General features: G+C 35.9%; 1 protein-coding gene across 13 annotated transcripts in view; it reads right to left on the bottom strand.

Moving 5' to 3' along the window:
* The window catches only part of EPB41L3 (erythrocyte membrane protein band 4.1 like 3), a 139,844-nt gene that overhangs the window by 62,805 nt on the left and 53,952 nt on the right, over positions 1-23,087 (bottom strand). For all 13 annotated transcript variants that reach the window (XM_025165752.2, XM_025165744.2, XM_025165750.2 and 10 more), the window contains exons 2-5: positions 15,596-15,792; positions 11,838-12,035; positions 2,032-2,136; positions 970-1,012 (exon numbers count right to left, since the gene is read on the bottom strand). In XM_025165752.2, the coding sequence (XP_025021520.2) occupies positions 970-1,012; positions 2,032-2,136; positions 11,838-12,035; positions 15,596-15,781 (532 nt within the window). In that variant the 5' untranslated portion in view covers positions 15,782-15,792. The remainder of the gene's footprint in view (positions 1-969; positions 1,013-2,031; positions 2,137-11,837; positions 12,036-15,595; positions 15,793-23,087) is intronic.

Below are 23,087 nucleotides of genomic sequence, written 5' to 3'. Positions count from 1 at the left end.
ATTAAGCATGATATCATGTGACTACAACTTGCGACTTACTGCCAGCTTCTCCACTGACTTGGCTTGTCAGAAGCCATCCGTGAAACTTGCAAATGGTGATCACCTGACCGTGGGGATGCTGCGACACTCATAAGTTCGAGGACGTCATAAAATCACTTTTTCAGTACCACTGTAAGTTTGAATGGTCACTAAACCAGGGAGTTGTTAACCGAGGACTACCTGTATAAACTTCTAGAAGTGGGACATGATGCATAAAACCTAGTATAATAAACTCTTTAGAATTTAATGTGGTACAGAACTTCTTGATATATTACATGCAGTTTTCCTTCTTCTCTCAACTACCATTTTCATCATATGTACACAGTACAGTACTGATCTTGGGTAATGGGGATTTAGGTTAGTAATAATATAGCATATTAAATATATTCAAATATTTTATGCAAAGTTTTTGAAATATCCCTAATTATCTAAATGGCACATGGCCTGGTTACTTGAGGGACTTCTTGTCTCCCACAGTATCTGCCTGGCCAATTTGATCTTGCAGGGTTGGCGCACTCTGGGTTCCTTCAATTAAATAATGTCATCTACTGGGACCCTGGAAGCACATTTTCTCTGTAACAGTGCTTGCCTTCTGGAATGAGGTTCCCCCTGAGATTCAGATGGTTCCCACCCTGCTGTTGTTTAGAAAAGTCATGAACACCTGGCTCTTCTCCCAGGTCTCTGGCAAGGGAGAATGAGACCCCTTGCTTCATCTCACTTGCCATCTTCTATCTTTAATCTTTTATTGCTTTATTGTAATTTCTTTGGTTGATTGTTGTGAGCTGCCCAGAGTCACTGAGAGTCAGGCAGCATACAAGTTTAATACATCATCATCTTCATCATCATTATTACTAAATTATTATTATTAAATGATGCTTCCCCTTTAAAAATATAGAATTCACCTCTAATAAATGACTGATCAAAACTTACTTCGGATCTGCTTTTTAATTTCCTTGGCTGGATCCAACCAATTCTGAAAATAAATATTTTAAATATTTAAATTAGATGTGCAAACACTTTGATGAGTCATGTTAAGTAACAAGTGAATATTAAAATTGAACTAGTGTGAAACAGTTTAAGAACTAACTAATATCAGTGTGGAGCAGGTAAGCCAATTTTAACATTTCAGTTGAATGGTAAGACCCTGAAATGCTTAATTACTTTGGTCAAATCACTTTATGGTTGCTGTCTTAGCAAAGAATAAATGCTAAAAACTGAGACGTCTCCAATTCATATTATGAGACCTTAAGCAAGTTCCAGTTGTCTTAATTTCAGCTTCCTATCTATAATCTAGATATAACACTGATTAATCTTATAAAACAGTTTCTTTATATACCTGAATATTCCAGTTATTATTATAACTGGCATAAACCAAGTTGATGGGTATTGAACTTGGTTTATACCAATAATAGTAACAACAACAACGCACAGCAATAGTTTGGACTTTCTGAGCTTCAGTAGTAAAGATGCTGTATGTTCAGTCAAATATTGTTTGCAAGAGACAATGGGCATCTGTAAATATATTTCAAGCTCTTTCCTTTCTAAGGGTCCCTTATATATATCTCAACAATGAATGCTAGGACCAACTTAAAAGTACTGCCAAAGTAATGGGAATCTTGAAGGAAAACAAGTAAAAAAGATGAATATGTTACATTAACATTGTATTAATGAATAGTTGTCTGTAAGGCTATAACTTTCTTTAATCTATCTGGGTACTGAAATAATAAAACAGGAATATACAAGACAACAATTTTCATCCCTCTTGAAGAACATGGGAACAGGGAACTAAAAGTATGTCCTCCTTAAGTCTCAAAAATATCAAAATCAGATGTAATAATTCTCTTGAATTCTTCAGAAATTATTACCTATCAGCTGTTCAGAAATAATTACTGGTAAGCATAGTTTTGGTCTCATTCTATAGTTGCTTATTCTTGGAAATATATTTTCCCCCATGTTAGCTCATGATTTCCTTAAATAAATGGTTAATGTTACCTTCTGATTTTCCATATCTCTGTAAGTTAGCCCAAAGTAATCTTTTTCCAAGAGGTTCAGGTGCTCACATACTTTGTCAAAAAGAATCTGGCCCTTTGAGCGTTTCTACAGACAGAAAAAAAATCAGAATGAGTTTCAAAATACCTTTTCCTTGAGCATCCTAAAAAAAAAAAAAGTTTAAATAATGCTACATAGACATGTAGAACTCATTAAGCAATGTTAGGCAGAGAAATATGTATTTTTATTTTTTCAAGGGACCAAGCTTATTTCTCATTTTGGGGGAATATATTTATAATGTAAAATATTTATTCTAATTATACTCCATCAAGATGCTGATACATTGCAACAATATTATGAAAATATTTTTTCTTTATCTTTTCAATTCTGAAAATGAAATTCAAGTAACATTATATGTCTACATCTTGAAGCTAAAGTTAGTTTCCAAGTTAAACGTTATATGAAATCATGCTGTTTTATTCTTTAATGGCAATATATATTCTCCATTGAGAAACACAATTATGTCCTATACTGCTAGTATAGTATATCATCCTCCCCAATTGCCTGTATCTTCCCAAATTTGTTCTGATCTTCCTGGGAAGCTGAGTACAAAGAAATTCAAATTATCTTCAAGAATTTACAGTAGGTGACGAGAAGAAATACAATATAGTAGTTAAACATGAACATGTTGATCTCATTTCCATAGCACATTTTCCACTCTTAATTTACCTGACTTTGAAATCTTTTAACTAAATATCCTGCTACGGAAGATGAATAGATTTCTCTCTTTTTTACAACATATTGGAATTATACAGCAAGACGTAAGTTTGTCAGTCGATCATATCCAAAGAGAGAATTCATCAGCCATTTTGGGTTACATCAGCCAGTCCTGGATGCCAGGTGTCCAGGAGAGGGAAAGCTAAAGGCAGACTGTCTCTGAGAATTACTTACAACTCTTGTGCAAGTTGCTAATAAATGAACTATTAGAGGGCAAAGCCCTAATACAGTCATGGAATACAAATAGTAGCCTCAGGCAGAAGCCTTGGAGGTGTCAACCTAAGTTCAAGCCAAAAGTTCATAGGATGAAAAACACTTTGGGCAAACCCCCTATTGCCCCAAAGATATTTTACAGTTTTCTCTTGAGTAAACTCCGTTAAGTACATATATGCCATGAGTTCACACATGAAAAATGCAACACCAAAAAAGGAAGAAGCGACCAAAGATATAATGTAATATCTTCCTCAACCTCTCCCCAGCCCCCCAGCTGCGCTGTAAAGTGAGCAAGACTATGCATATATTGGTGTGGGATTGTTCTGAAACTTAAGGCTTGGAATTTATAAATTGGCATGTGGTACAAAAGCTTGCTATTTGCTATATTGCAGATTATTTCTTTATTGTACTTTCTTGGAGTACTTATGGTTCTTTTTGTTAAGTTCTCACTAATAATCCATAGTGGTGCTGTGAATATTCTTTTGTGGTGCCTGTAAGGAGTCTGGATGGGGAACAACAGGCTTCAACTGAACCCTGGCAAGATGGAGTGGCTGTGGGTTTGGGGGTCTCCCATAACTGGGGTCTTACCATCTTTGGTTCTGGTTGGGGTTGCACTGCCCCAGACCTTCCCAGTTCATAATCTGGGGTCCTCCTGGACTCACGACCCCTGCTCAAGGAGCAGGTGGTAACCGTGGCTAGGAGGCCTTTGCTCAACTTCATGTTGTGCACCAGTTGCACCCTTTCCTGGATCGGGAGGTCCTTCTCTCAGTCACTTATGCCCTGGTCACCTCCTGTATGGACTACTGCAATGCACTCTACATGGAGCACCCTTGAAGAGTATTTGGAAGCTGCAGCTAGTGAAGAATGCAGCAGTGCAGGCAGTTATGGGCGCCTCCAGAACTGCACATGTAACACCTCTGCTGTGTGAGCTGCACTGGGTGCCGGACTGCTTCCAGGTCCAATTCAAGGTGTTGGTTATGACATTTAAAGCCCTTCATGGCATGGGCCCAGGTTACTTGAGGAACCATCTCATCCCCAATACATCAACCCATCGTACCAGTCCAGCAGGAAGGGTACGTTATGGACTCCATCGCCTAGAGAGTTTTGATTGGTGGGGTCCAGGAGGAGAGTCTTTTCTTTTTTTTTTTTTTAATGTTTTTTTTTATTTTTACAACAAACACAAAACAAACATGAACAAACAAAAACATAAAAAGGCATAAAAAAGTATCTTCCATTTTATACCGTGTGTCAACCAGTTAAACTCGTTGGTGCCCCTTTCATAATCTTAAATTCTCATATCATCTATTCAAAATATACTTGTATACTTATCAATTAACAATCATTAATCATTCATAGCTAATCTATAAAATCATATATTACAAAAAATTTTAACTTTCAATAGGATTAGTAATACATTTCCATCTATCTATTATATGTGTATATATATAATAATTAATATCAAATTTCTATTATAAAATTTCTTAATCTATTACATTACTATATTTTCTCATCTAATCATTAATAAAAGCAAATCCCGTGTCATATAAAATTACTTATCTTCTTACTCTAGTTTCAAATCTCAGTTTAACTCATCTCTGCACATTCCATAATTTTCAATAACTTCCTCCTGCATAAGTACTTTTTAATTTTTCCAATTCTTAAGAGTTACAGTTCTAACCAATAAAATAAAATAAAATAAAATAAAAAATAGTACCCTTCTTTCTGAACTCTGTCTCATGACTTTTTCTCTGCATGGATGGGCACTAATTATCCCATACACTGAAGCAAGGAGATACCAAAGCCCATCAGGTCCCACAGGAAGATTCTACCCTGAAGCACCTTGTTAGCTGTGGGACTTATCCACAGAAAACCCTGGTCCTCAGTAATCACTCCAAGTGACAACAGAGAAGAGATATATTGTTGGACCACAACCTGACAAGTTGAGGCTTCAACTCAATGAATGGTTCTCTATTCTCCTAGCTGTGTGTATTATACTATTCTTGCAGCCTCTTTCTAACACTAGTCTTTTCCTCTCTTCAACCATTTCCGAATTTCCTTTCAATACATGAGCCTTTCTTTGAATGGTAATCTCTTTGTTTATATTAAAATTCTTCCATTGTAGTACCCAAACTGTCTCAACCTTTCTCCTTGTCTCCTATCACAGACAACATTTAGATTCCTAAGAGTCATTTTTATTTGCTTGTACTTGTCTAAATAGAAGTAGATACAAATAAGAGCAATTTGCCAAAGAAACAATTCACTGAGGCTACAATGTTTCAATGAAACTTAGGATTCACAGCATGCACTGAAATGATATTTAATGCAACAGTTATAACTATTACTTGGAATAAAGCTTCAGAAATCAGATTTTCAATAATGGAATCTCTCAATGTTTATAGAAATATTTCATTACCTCACTTTCTGTAACTATACAGAATTTATTACATTTTAAAAGATCATGGATTATTTGCTAAGTGAGTATATTTGCTCTTATCACCACAGCTAGTTGTTTTTAACAAATGCTCTTTACCACATACTTTTTAAAAATAAAACTGGCATGAATATTAATTTTTATTTGATCATAACTGACAATTTAGTTCAGATATTTTTTCACATTCACTTCTTGACATTCTGAAAAATATGCCAACTCATTCCTGAATCATCAATCAAGTTCCCTAGGAAAACCACACTAATTTTCAATAAATCTAAATGAATGGTATTACAGAAATGTTTGAGAGAGACTGCAGAAACTTACAGTACCTTTGCAATTCATCATTTCATTTAAAACATCTAAACATTAAAAATTAAATTCATAAATCTAGGATAATAATTCTTATGTATATTTGTTATACACTATTGTATTATTCACTATTTGTGTACTATTCACTGTAAATCCACTTAGCAGCATCCATGCTGTTTAACATAACCAATGAAATATCCTTTCGATGGCACTTGAATTTTTATTTGTGGTCCATAGTCCTTTTTCTCATTTTTTACTCAACAGAAGTCTTATTATGGGGCTAAACCACCACTTAAGAAGTTTTAAGAAGTATAAAAAATATATCGATCCATGTTTTTAAAAACAGATTACCCTCCTATACATGTTTGTAAGCTTCCTGAATGCACCAGCTGGATCTTATAACACATATGCTATAATAGGCACTCCTGATCCAAGAAACCTCTTCTTACATTCTTACTATTTATAAAATAATTTCTTCATCAGCTTCATGTAAACATCTTTTTTTATCCTAATGTTCTTAAAACATTATGAAATCATGAAAATATATTTTAACGAAACAGTAATCTGACATGTCAAACTGCCTACATAGTTTTCTTTCTTTTTCCCAGTCTGAAAAACAGTAAGTTTAATATTAAGCAATTAATAGTATATTTAATATTATTCCAAATGTTAATAACTGATGATTTAAAATGTAAGTAATAATTTGCAATTAATTGGTGGCTATGCCATTATAATAGAATTATTCTGATTGAATGCTAGAGTACTTTTTCGGGTATATCTCAAAGTACAGAAATAATGAGTTCAACACTTAATTGATTTTACAAATCAGGCAGTAGTCTGAACTGTAAAACTCTGATATGTCATAATGGTATGACAATGTCCATAAAATGGTGTTAAATCATAAAGAGAAGAATGGATGCTATCAAATAGAAAGACAGAACTGCAGACTTCCTGTATCTCCTCTCTCAAAACCTATCCAGGGATAAAATAAAAACCCCAAGAAGTAGACCTTCCTGAGCAGTGTGGTGGTACAAGATCTTTTTTCCTAGTTTAGGGGTTTTTCCTCTCATTCTATAGCTATGAATGACACAGTTGAGAGAAATGTCAGTCCTCTGGAGATTTTGGACATACAGAAGGTTACAGGGCAGATAGGAACATAATAGAACGTAAATGCCTATTGCTTACACGACCACTGGATGCTAAGTTGTTAATAATAAATCGAGGGGGCAGCTATGCAAATAGAAATTATTAAATAAATCTGCACAGAAATGTTGCAAAACTGAACACTTTCTCCTTTGGATTGCAACTGTAATAACGTCTGTATATTTCAACTTTATTTCTCTATATCAGCAGGTGCTATAGTAAGAAATGTAAAGTATACAGAAGTTGCTTAAGCTAATATTTCCCACAATCTTTGTAATGGGAATTATTCACTGTGCCACTGTGGTAAGCTTCGCTGTTAAGAATCAGGAGACCATAGTGCAAAACAAGCAGACTCTGCAATTAAGTAGAACAATCACTAAGAAGTACAACAACTTGTTGGGCTAACAATCTAAAAAAGCCAGTACTAATCTAAATGAACAGCGAAACAAACATTCACCAAAGGATTACCAGTTCTTGATAAGACTGTGATTTAACCTTCACTCTGAAATCAGATCAAATCAAATCTTTATTATGGTCAAAGAGCAGCATAAGGAGGGTGGGGTACAGTCATGAACTCTTGTTCATAGTAGTTTTCAGTGAAAAGAACTCAGATAATACATAGCTATTAATATGCACTTAGTAGGAAAAGCAATTGATCAGTTTGCATGTTGTTGGCTTTCCAATAAACCAAATAAATTCAAGTGTTGAAACTGAACTGACACTCTGTTCTGAGAGGTCATTTTTGAATACAGAAGGCTATTATCCTAATCCTAAAACAGCCATTTGTCTCCTGGGTCCCATCATTCCTGTATTACGAACTACTGCTTTGTTAATTTTTTTCTCTGTCTCCTTTAATGTGGTCTAGTTCTGTGACAGCTTTCACTTTTTCTTAGTAGTTTGACATCTGTGACTCATATTATTTCCAATGAGTTTTTAAATCTATTGTCAAGGCATAATCTTTTATTCATGTAGTATATAGGGGGAAAGTGTAAAGAATCACGAGCAGCCAATAGAGCTCTGTAAATGTGTTTACAGGAAGAAGCACAGGATGAGTGAGATGCGAAGTGAGATGCATCTCTGTGCGCTTTAGAAAGGAAGAGTTAATTGAAACAAGCAATTTCTAACATACATGTTTAGTTCATTCCCCAAAATTATTTAATAAAAGCAACAGTGATAAATGTTACATACTCAACCTGGAAAGTACTTGAAAAAGCTATGCTTAATGTTCAGAACAACACCTTCCTAGTGTTTGAGAAAGTCAAATGATAGACAACCATCAATTCTAGAAGAAGTGCTTCTGCGCATGTTGATAATGTCTATATGTTAATTACCTTTTTAAGAGCACAGTAGTTCATTTAAATACAATTCTTAGAAAAGCCAAACTAAAACAACCTTCTTTTCAAACGCTCTTAAGAACTTGACAGGGCAACTGTCAGTACAGAGAATACAATCCAATATTTATTGTTAATATGTATGAAAGTTTGATCACTGAACTAGAACCAGACAGTTTGGAAAGTGAAGTTAAACTGGCCCTATAACATATTGCAAACAACAAAGTTGCAGGAGCTGATGACATTTGACAACTGTTTAAAATCTTACAAGATAATACAGTTAAAATGCTACACACAGTTTCTAAGCAGGTATAGAGGTCGTTGTGATCTAGTGGTCCAGCTGACCAGGAAAGATTGATTTGTATCCCAATACCAAAAAGAAAAAGAAAAAAAGGCAGTGATAAAGTTGATCAAACTACTGAACAACTACATTTATCTCACATGCTAATAAGATAATGCTCAAGGTTTGGCAATCCAGATTTCAATCATATCTGCAACAAGCACTGCCAAATGTACAAGCCGGATCTGAAGAGGTAGAAGCAGAATTGTGAGATCACAATTACAATCTAGTGCTTAATGGAAAAAAGTAAGGAGTTCCAAAAATATTCTGATCCCTGTTTTATTGATTATACAAAGGCTTTTGGCTGTGCAGACCATTGGTGTAGTGGTTAAGGCACCAGACTAGAAACCGGGAGACTATGAGTTCTAGTCCTGCCTTAAGCATTTGGGCCAGTCACTCTCTCTCAGCCCTAGGAAGGAGGCAAGGGCAAACCACTTCTGAAATCATGCCAAGAAAACTGCAGGGACTTGTCCAGGAGAGTCAACACTGACTCAAAGGCACTAAAAAAAGGGGGGGGGGACCCTTAAAAACATGGGTGTACCAGGCCATCTTATCAGCCTACAAAAAACTTGTTTGATCACCAAAAAGCAACAGCTGAAACAGAATGCAGCGCAACTAAATGTTTCAAAACTGAAAAAAGAGTGTGTCAAGACTGTAAACTGTCCTCTTAAACAACTACCACTTATGACAAAAACTACAATAGATCTAAAATACACAAAATATTAAGTGCAGAGACATCACCTTGACAACAAAAGTATGTATTGTCAGGGCCTTGGTTCCCCAAGTTGTAACAAATGTAACATTTCCTCATGGAGAGGAAAAATGCTGAACAAAGAAAACTGATGCCGCAGAAAATTGTTGCAAACAGATTATTCGATACCTGATGAAGTAAAACTGCTTACTAGAAGCACTGACAATGAAGATAAAACTTCAATTCCTTTGACACAAAATGAGAAGGCAAGAGTCACTGGAAAATGCTGCTGCTTTGAAAAATTTAAGGCAACAAAAAAGGCTGATAGAACACAAGATGATTGGATACGATCACTGGTGACTTAAGCATGAGCTTGGAAGAACGCAAAGGAGATATTACTGACAGACAATTGAGACAAATTCCTACCCATCATGTCATAAAGGTATGAAGCACAACAAACAAATCTATAAGAGTTGTTGGATATAATAGCCATTTTAGCCAAAGTGAAAAAAAATCTGAATCCCCAAACATGTTAAGGACATAATGGTGGATTACTATTTCAGTTAACAAGTAAGATGACAAAACACACTCTTTTGAATATAAACTTCCAAATTGCAGTGAGGTCACTTGTCTCTTCTTCCATAAAGAGGAGGTCGATGTTGCCTATAGTACTGGCAAACATTGTAGTGTTATATTTTGCTGAGAATCTATTCAGCTTCAGATACAACAAAATGCTGCAGATTCGGCACAAATTACAGTGGTACCTCGGGATACGAACGCCTCTAGTAAGGAACTTTTCGGGTTACAACCAGCTCCGGCCTCAAAAATTTACCTCAATGTGCGAACTCCGCCTCGGGGTACGGCCATTTTTCCGCCCTGACACGTGGTCCGCGGCCATTTTTCCGCCCCTGACACGTGGTCCGCGGCCATTTTCTCGCTGCGCGGTGCGGCGCCCGGCCGTTTTCCTGCCGTGCAGCGCAGCGCCCGGCCATTCTCCCACCGCGCAGCGCCCGGCCGTTCTCCCGCCGTGCCGCGCCTGGCCTTTTTCCCGCGGCGCGGCATCCAGCCTTTTTCCCGCCGCGCCATGTGGCGCCCGGCCGTTCTTCTGCCCCTGACACGTGATCCGCAGACGCCAGAACGGATTAACGGTAATTACATTGAACCTTATGGGAAAATTTGCTTCGGGGTGCGACCAACTTCGGAGGGCGGAACGGATTAACCGGATTTACATTGAACCCTATGGGGAAATTTGCATCGGGTTACGACCAACTCGGGATACGCCCAGAGTCACGGAACGGATTAAGTTCGTATCCCGAGGTACAACTGTATATTGTTCTATTTCTACTGTTCAGATTGAGATCCATCAAAATTACTTCCAGTGGTGGCAGCAACTTTAAGAGGAAATCCAGAACTTAAGGTTCAGCTATCTGGGAGCCCAAAATCAATCAACCTTGACTCCTTTTCTTGAGAAGGAAGCTAATTTTCTCATATTGCTAGATCAGGGCTTAAAGAAAGACAATCTAGAATGGACGGGTCAGAAAAGCCAGTTATCATATAAAAGTATACAGCAGTGGCCTTCCCCATGAGGAAGTACAATCTCAGATTTTTGTGTTCCTAGTTTTCATTGGACAGCTCCCTGTTATTTTGATCATCTTAAATCATGATCAGCTGGACAGCTCCTTAGTTTCTCTGACAAAAAAAAAAAAAAGAGCAACTTGCAACCAGGACACAGTGGGATATTGCCTATAAAACTGGAAGGTCTATGACATTATCACAACTACTGTATTGTTGGACTTAGCCTCCATTAGTTTTTCAAAAAGTAATCACATTGCCACGTGACAACAAATTCCCTAAATAAACTATACATTATTACTTTGTTCCAAATCAAGTGCCAATTAATTTAACTGGTGTCCTTACACGAGGATTTATTTATTAAAGTGTATGATTTGCAGCATATCTTGTTTCATAATCTAAGAAGTCCTGAACAGTAATTTTGATCATAAATAAGGAGCTCCAGCTCTTTGATAAAAGCATTGCCTCTCCCATTTCGGACAGTCCTTTTGAAAGAGAATATCCTATCCAAATCTGTAACTAGTAATCCAAATATAACCCACAAACAATCTATTGTCAGGCATTACTATATATTTTTAAAAAGTCTTATGATTGAGAGAAGCCCTCGTACTGCAGCCTTCAAAAAAGACACAGCTAATGAATCCAACCACAGCGTGGAATAATTGTGGATGCTGTCACTGTTACTCCTTTTCTTCACTAGTGTGTCCTGAGGTGCTATTGATATCTTTTATCTATAAATATTGTATTCTGAGGGAGAATCTTAATTGCCAAGTGTATAATCACATAAGACTCCATGAAACAGAATATTCTTTTTTTCTCCCCTACTGTATAAAAGATGAATAGACCATATATTTCCTTAGTTAGGGAGGCATTCTCTTTTGACATTTAAAAAAAAAAGGGAATTTCACTGGAAGCACTCATCAATTGTATGCAACTAAATCACCTAACACAACATTATGTGCATAAATCAATCCCTAAAAGTTCCATTCTCTTCACTTTTACCTCTACTTCACAGCCATATTCAGAGCCATCCAGAAGGATTACTTTGCACTGCATAGTTTTTGGTTTTTTGACAATCTTTAAAGGAGATCGGGAGAGTTTGCTTGAAGATGATTTTTGAGAGAGTTTGTCGTCTTCGAACTGCTGATATTCCAGTTGCTTTGCCACTGCAGCAGCAACTTCAAGTTCCTTGTCAGTGGCCTAGAAACAGAAGAAAGAAGATTCAGTTCTAGTTTCAGAATAAAAATGGGCAATCAGAGCAGGCTTTCAGAATCATGCAGCATAATCAGATATCTCTTTGCAGAAACCTATTCAGAACCCCATGTTAAAATGAACACATACCTGTATTGCAACAGAGATAAATCACTTATTTCAGTAATTTGCAAAGGCTTTTTAGTTAATGAAACTGCTACTCTGATGTTGTATAACTTTTTAGGAACGTGCTAAGGGGAACTGTAGCAGTACACTGAAAAATGAAGTCAGACAACCTGAATAGAAAAGATCCAGCACTGCAATTATTGTTGAACAACCATGTTTTGTTTCAGAAATCTCAGATGTTGTAATAGTCCAAAAGTATGCTATCCTACCAAGCAGCTGTTTTTCAGTAGCAGCAGTATTTTTTAATAATGGCTTTATCTATGGCTGGCTCTTCTACCACTAGCTAAAAACATAATTTAATAGCAGAGGGGAAATACAGAAATAATTTAGTTAGAGCTTTATAAGTTAATTTGTTTTTGTGATAATCCAATGAATATCTATTTTGGTTTGAAATGACTTCAGAGTAGGCCTGCAACCTACACTACTGACTTTCATCACAAATTATTTCTCTAAATGTCTCCTTCATTGTAACATGTTTCCATGGGAATAAAATAAATTCAGCAAAAATTTTAATCTGCTTTCAGACATAAGCAGATGATATAAATAAGATCATGTAGTGTGTAATATATAGAGAAGTGTAGAGTAATAATAATACAGCCCATATGGAGAAGAATTACATTCTCCTGTTAAAATATACAGAAAATAAAGAAGAAAAAACTATTTTTCTATTCTGGAAAACATTTAGGTTGAGCATAAACAGAAATTTCATACATGGGAAAGGAATGGATAGATATGAACTTCTTCAAATAGCTAAGCATGAGAAAAAAAGTGTTATAGTAATTTACTTGGGTTAGACCACTACAGGTTTATCCTTATATTAATTTCTGCTGTGCATCCAAAAAGAAAAAAGAACAAATCAAGAACTCTTAGAGCAGGTACCAAAACTATCAGTTTTTTTTTTATACAGCAAAATACTTTCACATGGAATTCATCTTCCTAGAGAGGCCTGACAACCTGTTCATGCAGTTTACCTAAACAAAGTTACCACTGAAAGACAACACATGCATCATATATTCTGTTCTTTCAACAGTAATGAACCCATTTTCAGAGATTTGGATGTACAGTGGTACCTCGGGTCACAAACCCTTCTGTTCATGACCAATTCGGGTCACGAACAGCACTGTTCGCAAAATTTTGCTTCTGTTCACGAACGTCGGATCGGGTGACAAACAGGATCCGCGCCCATTTTCCCTCCCGTGACACGTGGTCGTGGCTTCCTGTAGGGAGGGGGACTCTCCCTCCAAGCAATAACCGCCTCCCCACCCGCCTTCCTGTCCTCCACGCCAGAAGTCGCGTCAAGCAAGGTTAGCGTTCTCTCTTCGTACTGTATTTTGATTCATATTTTTGTGGTTTAAAAAAAAATACATATGGTTCAGAACGGATTAACCGTAATTACATTGAACCTTATGGGAAAATTTGATTCGGAATGCGACCAAAATCGGGTTGCGACCAAATTCGGAGGGGTCAGAACGGATTAACCGTATTTACATTGAACCTTATGGGAAAATTTGATTCGGGTCGTGACCAATTCGGGTCGCGACCAGAGTCACGGAACGAATTAAGTTCGTGAACCGAGGTACCACTGTATTTCCACAATTTGAAGATCTGCCCAAAAGATGGCCAATAACAAACTAACATTTTCTATTTCTGAATAGAATAGTTCCAAGCAACAATGAAAATATTTAAATCTTGGTGACAGTGGTCTTCCTTCCTCTTCCGTCTGTAAATTCTGTATTCTTATCCAGATTAAATTTATATATATTGGCTTTCAATCTGAAAGTCTAAAGGCTGCTTTTAATATATCAACTATTAACACTGCAGACAGTAGGATACCAACTGGTGCTAACTTCAAATGGAACAAGTCAAATTAAACTTTCCCCACATTACCCCTGTGAATAGTATAGCTAGCCCATATATATACGCAGTTTACATACTGGCCTACATCCAACACTGTATGAATGAAGTTCCCTTCAAGCACAAGGAACTTTACTTTTCTCATTCCTGAAGCCCTGAATATGCTCTGCAGGGTACCGCAGGAACCCAGGAGTTGGGTGAACTTAGAATTTTCCAGTAGAATGACACAATTGGATATACCAATATATTTATTTCAGCTCATGTAGTTATTACGTTCAGTGCACTTTCTTTACAGTAGTCCTTGACTTACGACCATTTGAAGTTACAATGGCACTGAAAAAAGTTAATCACGACCGGTCCTTGCACTTACAACTGTTGCAGAGTCCCCATGGTCACATGATCAAAATTCAGGCACTAGGAAACTGGCATGTATTTATGATAGTTGCAGCATCCCAGGTCTCATGCTCGCCATTTGCAACCTTCCCAGCCAGCTTCCATCAAGCAAAATCAACAAGGAACCGCATGATTCACTTAACGAGGACGTGATTCGCTTAACAACCATGTGATTCACTTAACCACAGCAATTCACTTAACGACACTGCAAAAAAGGTCGTAAAATAGGGTGCAGTCACATGATACCTCGGTTAATGACCTCACTGCTTAATGGCGAATTTTCCGGTCCCTATTGTGGTCATAAGTCAAGGACTACCTGTAGTCTTTAGAAAAAACATGTATAGGCAATCCTTTGAATTGAGAATTATATTCTGCCTTTTATTCAGAAGCTCAAAGTAGTAATTATAGCACATCTTCCTGTGAAGTAGGTTTTGCTGACAGTCACTGACCTTTGTCACCGAGTAAACTTCCATGGCTGTGGATGAACTAGAACCTGGATCTAGTTGCATTGACATTTATGTGACATGTTAATCATGAAAAAAAATTCACACTGACGTTGGTGTGACCTTACCGCAAATACCTTACTTTAGATCCTGTCCAGTGAAATGGAACAAAAGATACAAGTAAAACCCAACAACAAATCTAAATTGTGTTAGGTATTGGAAAACCTCTCATTTTCATAACAGCAATGGACTGAAAAAAATCAATCTTTGTAGGGCAGACAATTGGACTCATATTACTCCAAAAATTATGTGACTGAAATAAATTTAAGAACTTCTATCATAATTTGCCTACTTCCCACAATAAATTAGTGTTTCATTATCATAGTAGAATTTTAATAAAAAATAGCCTTGAAAGGAAAAAAAAATACACTAAGCATATTTCTGTTTAGTTTTGCTATGCTTTCTAGAATCCATTATGATTTGAGTGTCAATCTTCGGTCTCCCCTAGCAAATGACTCTCTAGATGAGCTGGACTATCATTTCCATAATTGCCTGGTAGAAGGCTACTCCAGCTCAAAATAATGCATGCTATCATATTTATTATTCCTAACATCTGTTCCTGTAATAATCCCAAATCTCTAACACATTAGGCTAGTGCCATACTGAGGGAGGCCGATTTCCTAAATAACTCGCCTCTTCCTTTTTCACAGGAGTGCTATGGGCTGCAACACTGGAAAATTGGTCTAATGCATTCTGGTGCTCTTCCTTCACTTGCTGTGGCTGCTGTTCTTGAGTTGCTGTTCCTTGTTGACCAGATGTTTCTTTCTGCTCTTGGTCCTGATCTTTGGATTCAGAGTCTGAACCAGATTCTGTAGTCATGGTTGATTATCCTACAATAAAAGGAAGAAACATATGATTCAGAATCATAACAATCCAAAAAGTATACAAGAAAGGTGGATTTATAAAATATTTATATATAATAATATTTATAAAATATCTTCCCTCCCTTCACATGCGGTCAATCTCAGCAAGGTCTGGCTAATTTATTTTGAATGCAGGATGTTCCTAACTCTGGTTACTAAAAGTACCAGCTAGAAATTAGTTTGTTTAGGGCTCCTAAACAAGAGAGTAGATACAAACCTGAAAAATAAACCAACTATAAAATCCAAAACATTTCATATAAAATCAGTACATCATATATTTTGTATCAAAGCCTATTCTGAAACAAACATTAATAGCTGTGGCTGTATAAAACATTTGGAAGACTCTTTCAAGACCCTTCCCTCCTCAATATTATAGGCATCTAAGTCACCTAGAACGCTTGGCATAGCTGCTTCGAAGACTTTCCCACATTGTCCATGCCTAAGTTTACATGGACAGAAAAGTTTCATAAGTAGCTATCCATGCATGTGCACATGGAAACAACCTGTAAAAGCTCTCAAAGTAACTTTGAAAGCTGACTCAACACTTTGAAGGGATAATTGATGTAGTGCCTTTGGACAGGAATGTACAAAACAATGAGAACAGCAGCTATTCTATGCTTAGAACATTTTTAAAGTAATGGTTGGAATTAATTTACTATTTTCTGCCAGGATGCCTTCCTGCCCAGAAGGAAATTGAAAAGGTTCTGTAAGAGAACTAGACCCAGCTACTAGTAATCTTTTCCCTTACATTCTTTCAATGAAAATACCTATGTCTCCAGGGGAAATTATTGTTGCACTGAACTCACGGAATGCTAGGGCTAAGGCTACTACATCTGGACAGCAAAAAAACCAGACTGTTTCATGGCTGCAAAGAATTTAGATTTTTTTAGATTTCTTTGCTACTGTCTAGTGGCTATCCAAATTCTTTTCAACCCAGGAGGCTTGTTCTGAACCCCACTGTTTCCCATCACTGAAACACTTAAAACTCTTTTGATGAGAACACCAAACATCAAACTTTGTTTCACTGAACTACAGCTAATCTGAAACAGTTGGATGCAATTTGGGGGTACAATGCTTTGTTTCAAGCTCTAAACAAACAAACCAACAAAATACTCCTTTTTGTGCACAACATTTCCTTGGAAAGCTTTGCATATCTTTGTTAACAGGTAAAAATCATTTGGTCTTCCCAACTTAACCATGAATACATGCATTCATCTACGGCAGTGTTTCTCAACCTTGGCAGCTTTAAGAACTATGGACTTCAACTCCCAGAATTCCCCAGCCAGCAAGGCTGGCTGGGGAATTCTGGGAGTTGAAGTCCATACATCTTAAAGTTGCCAAGGTTGAGAAGCACTGATCTACGGTTTCTGGGTAACACAAATGGGCACAAACTACAGCATTGGACTGCCTAACAGTGAGATACTATTCTTTCTTACATTATGAAATTAACATGTACTATATCAAATGCACATTTAAAAATTATTGTAGGCAATTAATTTTGGCAGGCAAATGCAGAGAAACATGTTTTCAGCCATTAGTAAAGCAAAGCAAAATTAAAGCCTCATTCTCCAAATCTACTAGGACTCATTATTTCATTTGGCATGTTTCAGCCACCGCAACTGATAGGGTGAGGTCAAACTGCAGAGACAAGATATTTCTTGCATATGTTACAGTAGAGTTTTATACAATATGGAAGTCTATGCTGTATGTACTTTTGTTATGGTCCATATTTTATTTTTCTTCTTAATTATAATTTGTCCAAGTCCTTCTGTTCTCTCTAGTTAAGAACAAAGCAATGATAATCACTTATGTTCTATTTCTTCTCCTTTTGTCTTCTAAATCTGTAGTAATCTCAATTTACTACTTCCACAAGCATCTAAGCTTTTCAGGAATATGGCAACTTGTGCCCTACTAGTTCTACACTGCCTTCTTTCCCTTTTTAACCCATAGATAGAAAGTTAGAGAATATGGTGGAACTACTAAAATAGTATATCAGTCCATGAACCAGGGTATGACTATACTAATTATAAAAATAAAAACATATATAATTTGGATAGTTCTTTGAATTAAAGAGTTATCCCTTAATCTCTGAAAGGGCAGTTCATAAATCTGGCAAACGGATGCCATACCTCTGGAAAAAAATCCCTTAATTCCTCACCTGTCTCCACACAGTACACACCTGTTCAAATATCTATGTAAATGGGTGGTGCATAGTAACACTATGCACAATGCCAATACAGTGATCCTATTCATAGAAGTGAGGAAAATGGTATGTAACAAAAGTATCAGTTTGCTAAGGGACAAGCTGTTTGTGAAAGAACCATGACTGCATTTTCCAGCATTTTTGTTCTTATTTTACTGCAAGCATTTGGGGGATTCTGAATTTGATAACCTATATAACCTAATGTAATTGTTTTACGTTATATTGTACTATAATATAATGTAATTTATAATATAGTATGTTGCTTTATTCTGGTTGAATAATACAGATATCAGAGTTTCCTTTTAAAAATATCAAACTTTTGGGGGGATGGGATGAAAAAGTGACGTGCAGTAGAAAATTCTATTTTAACATGGCAAATACCATTAATCATGTCAGTATATTGTTAAAATTGAAAGGCACCAATATAAATTTCCCCAAATAACAAGGAAACAGCATCCATGAAAATTAATTTTTGCTTTGATAAGATCAGCTACTGTATGTGCAACAGAAGCAGTGTATTCTTTCACATTTAGTACCAGATCTGGTAATGTATTGCATGAATCTGACCTTTTGATTCTTCTGGTAGTGCTACAGATGCAAAATACTGCTAATGTCTCAGTAAAACTACTTCCATATTTCATGAACTTCAAAAGCTCTTAAAACATAACAAGACCTCAGATGCAGGATTGTTAGGTCTATAATTTATTAATATGCTAAGAGTAAAGTCATGTCCATTAGAAAAGCACCGTATACTAGGAGCTATGCAATCTAGTGGTCTCTGCTGCAACCAAGTACATTAATAAGGATTACTCAGACTTAGCACTTCTGGTAACATGCATGCATATACATTAATAATTTAGCTAAGACACAAAAGATCTTTTCAACATGAGAAAAAGCAATGTCTTGAAAATTTAATATCTTCAGTTTTGTCTAAGCCTCTGTATATAAATGCATATAAAGTTAATATACGACTGAACATTGAAATGAGGACCATAAGTATGAGCAGAGTCTGTCATATCAAACCGGGTTCATTCTACCATTTCACTCTCCATTTTTATTACTGCCTCTTAATGAAAAGCATAGCAGAACAATGTTCTCTTTGTTTTTCTTTTTCCGCTTGCATGCTGTTTATGTATTGCCACAATATACTCTAGATGGGACCACAGACGACAATGTGGACATTCATGCTAAAAAAAAATTTACTGAGCAGATGTTATGTATAAGCAAGATAACTAGTAGTAGCATTTTATTATATAATCTAAATTTTTACTGATGTTGAGGGTTTCACAAAGTATTTTCACCATAGCAAATGTTTTCAGTTAATTACTACAAAACAAATCTGTTACAAAATGGAAACAGTTATCATGAATTCATCCAAAGTTTGAAATCCATAGATAGTAGACAATCTCAAAATGCTAGTATAATTCAAAATATCATTCTTGATTAATTGGTGCTAAATCATACATCTGTTCCATACTTTTTAATGTACTATATATAGCTGCCTTCAGTTGCTTTTCAATAATAATAGTAATTCATATGGATGACAATCTAGAAAATGGCAAAAGAAAGTAATGCAAGATGCTCCAATTAATAATAATAATAAAAAAAAGGCTAGGCACAAAAATTCTGATGTTTCTACTGAAGTTCATTCAAATTGCCATAACAATTTCTTACTATAGATTTGCATGATTATGAACTCTTAGCTATTGCAGAAAATGTTTTGAGAACCAGAAGAGTTCTTTATATAACTATTTTTGTAAACCTGTTACTATTTCATCATATGGCTTTTCCCCATGGCTCACTTAAAATGCTCTCCATTCTTGAGCTCGCAGAAAATCAAACCATAAAATATGCTGCCACTGTGCTAATTCCTATCCTACGTCTATAACCTGTTTTGGTTTTGGCTGAGGATGGTAAAGTCGATTTTGGTTTTGCTAGGCCCTGGTAAAGTGGCCACTGGTTGCTATTATCTGAAAGAGAGAATGCTACTTTAAAGCTGGAACAACTAAGGACAATTTAAACCTGCCTCAACTACAACCTGAGGACAAGATAAAGTCAATGTCATGAGAAAGAGGATGTTGGGAAACGTCCATACCATGGTTAGGTGAAAGTGGAGAAAAGCCTTTAAGTTATAGCAACTAGAGCAGGCTTTCATACAATAGTGTTTTAACAAATATGGGGGTGGCCAGAAAAGGAGAACAATGACTTAAATGCATACAACTCTCCTCCTATTATCTTGGAGATCACAATTTTGAGATAAGTATTTTGCATATCAGCAGAAATTGAATAAATTTACAATATGAAAAAGCACAAAAAAATTGCTACTTAATTTCAATTTTCAGGTCATGTTATTTAAGAACGTTAAGACTAGAAAAGACATTCTTTAGAACAAAGCAGATGCCATGAAAAAAAATTATGTTCCTTTTTTGTTCAATTTCAGGCATCTATTATGATAGATTTTTTTCCCCTGAATGTTAAGTTCTTGGGAGGTTAAAACTTTAAAATACAGAGGTGTAAATACAGTACCCTTTGTCCTTTGGTGACAAGCAGAGGAAAATTACTTTGGATTAAAATAAGATTAACATTCAGCATTCATTCCTTAAATTCTCTCCTGTTTGAGTACCTTCTGAAGAATCACTATTCCCTAAAACATTCCAACTACATTCTGAAATTAGACAGTCACAAACTTGGTGTTCTAAAATGACACAATTATTTTCTTGGTTAGCACATGATTATCATGTTCATTACTGAGGAGCATTTGTTTATATCTTACTATATTATTGGAAAAGACAGCACTTTAAAAAATGTTGATGGAAGAAGACAGTTTTTCTTTATCCTCACTGAACAAATGCAGCAAAGGACAAAGCTGAGGAAGAAAGAAACTATACTCTATTACTATTAGAAGCCAGATAACTGTAAATTTGTAGATCTTGGCAAATAAGTTTCTAATACGGTACTCTAATCCTTTCCTTGGGCATTATTACATTGCATTTCTGGTATGAGGAAAGTACCAACCACATTTCCGGTTAGAAACAGATTTGTAAATTGATTATTAACATATTGTACAAAGGGATAGCCATATTAATTTTCTACAACAAAGAACTAAAGCCAAAGGCATCCTGCAACATCTAAAGACTCACATATTCACCATGAGATTAGCTTGGGTGGATTAGAGTCCATCACCTGCACAAGGAACTTACTCTGAGACGAGTGTGCTCTAGTGAGGAGAAGAGTGAGATCGAAGGAAAACCAAATGCAAGAAATGCAACATGTGAGAATTAAATTAAACCTTAATACTTACAGTGACCACTTGAGTAGTGCTTATTACAAGAAAAATCCCGTTGTTGGTAAAAAACACAGTTAATTTCTAAGTACTTAAGCACTTACTTCAGTAACTAAGGTATTTTTCATTTTCAGAGATTACATTTTAAGAACCATAATTACTTAGTTTAAAGGAGGTAATTAAAATAGGTAACATAATGTAGCTAAAACACTAAGTTACCTGGGAGCTTCTCCTACAGGAGCCTCTCAAATACCCCAATCATTTCCTCTTGTTGAAATACAGAGCATGATACACAACAAGGCCTTCAGTGTGGTAGAATGGAAATTGCACACTTTGTTCTTCAACAAAATGCACCCCTCTTCCTAGGGCTGAGCAAATAGTCTCATATCACAGGATGCTTGAATCTTGATTAATTGTACTCTTTTTTTCTATTTTTTGTTTAGAATGATGTAGTTAACTTTGTAGATATTGTTCTATCTTTAACTTCAGATTGGTGAAGCATTTTAGATAATGAAGAGAAATTCTGTGTGTATTCTCTACAATGCAAACAATCATTTTTTAAAATTGAGCTCAACTCTTGAATGCATCCATTCAGTTTTCTTGCTAGTATTACAAATCTGCTTTTTCACTGCCATCTTTCTGTTTTGTTTTTGTTTTTTAAATCCCAGTCTATCAACAACCCTGGAATTTCCAGGTGGTTTTCCATCCAAGTATTAATGAGGGCCAGCGCTCCTTAGCTTGTGAGATCAACTGAAGTCAGCTAGTTGCTGCCACCTATCAAAGCACAATGCAAATAAATGAAAGTATTCCAAAAGTATGCATAGAACAATGCAAGATACAACATATTTATATAGGAGTCATAGGCCAGGCACTAGTGTGCAATCTTGTTTGAATAGTTTCTGTTCTAAGCAAACACATATTTGTATTTTTGATCTGCTGTGCACAAAGTTAACATCTGAACTTTGAAAGTGTTTGAAGCACATATGTTATGCATTACATTTTGCTCCCCACATAAACTGCTTCTTGGGGCCTATGGCAAATACTTGTCATTAATACTCACCCTTTCAACTAATTTCCCTTAATCCCAGCAGGGTTTCCCAACCCTATTATTAAACTTTCCAGCTGGTGCACTGCCAGACAGAATCAGAAATAATAATTTGTTTTTTTTAAATATTCTGTTATTCCAAAGGTGGATTCTAAGAAACTTTTTCACATTTTCATGGTTTGTTATGATTTGTCAGCCAATTAATATTATATATTAATGCTATCACATTCCCAATCTACACATATATATTTTCATTTACTTATATTCTGACATTACAAGCTCTCAGACAGCCTTTTAGAAATATTATCTATTTCATTTGCAGGACTACTCATACAGGCAGAGTTGAAAAATCTCAATGCATAAATGAAATATTTCTTTAAGAAGAGTTCTTGCAAGAAAAAAATACCTTCATTTCCAATGCCCTGTAATAGGATTAGATTAAAGCCATTCAGTGAACTGATGATCATACAATGTGGAATGATTCATTCCTTGAGAAACATATATATGTTTTAATCCTTTCAACTGAAGGAAGGCTTGGAATTGGTCATACAATTTAGGACTGTGGAGTTGGAAAGGATTGCAAGGATCTTATGTAATGTACAGAAAATGAATTAAACCATTCTTGATAGATGGCTCTTCTTAAAAAATTCAAGAAATGGAGAGCTCACAGTCTACCTTTTCATAGGAAGCCTGTTCCACTGATGTATAACTGTCAGGAAGTTTTTTCTTCT

The sequence above is a fragment of the Python bivittatus genome, unplaced genomic scaffold, assembly GCF_059951505.1.
Source record: "Python bivittatus isolate LINGU-HERP-01145 unplaced genomic scaffold, Pbiv_v1 ctg000840_np1212, whole genome shotgun sequence".
NCBI classification, from domain to species: Eukaryota; Metazoa; Chordata; class Lepidosauria; order Squamata; family Pythonidae; genus Python; species Python bivittatus.
This window is presented reverse-complemented; position numbering and strand designations above follow the sequence as displayed.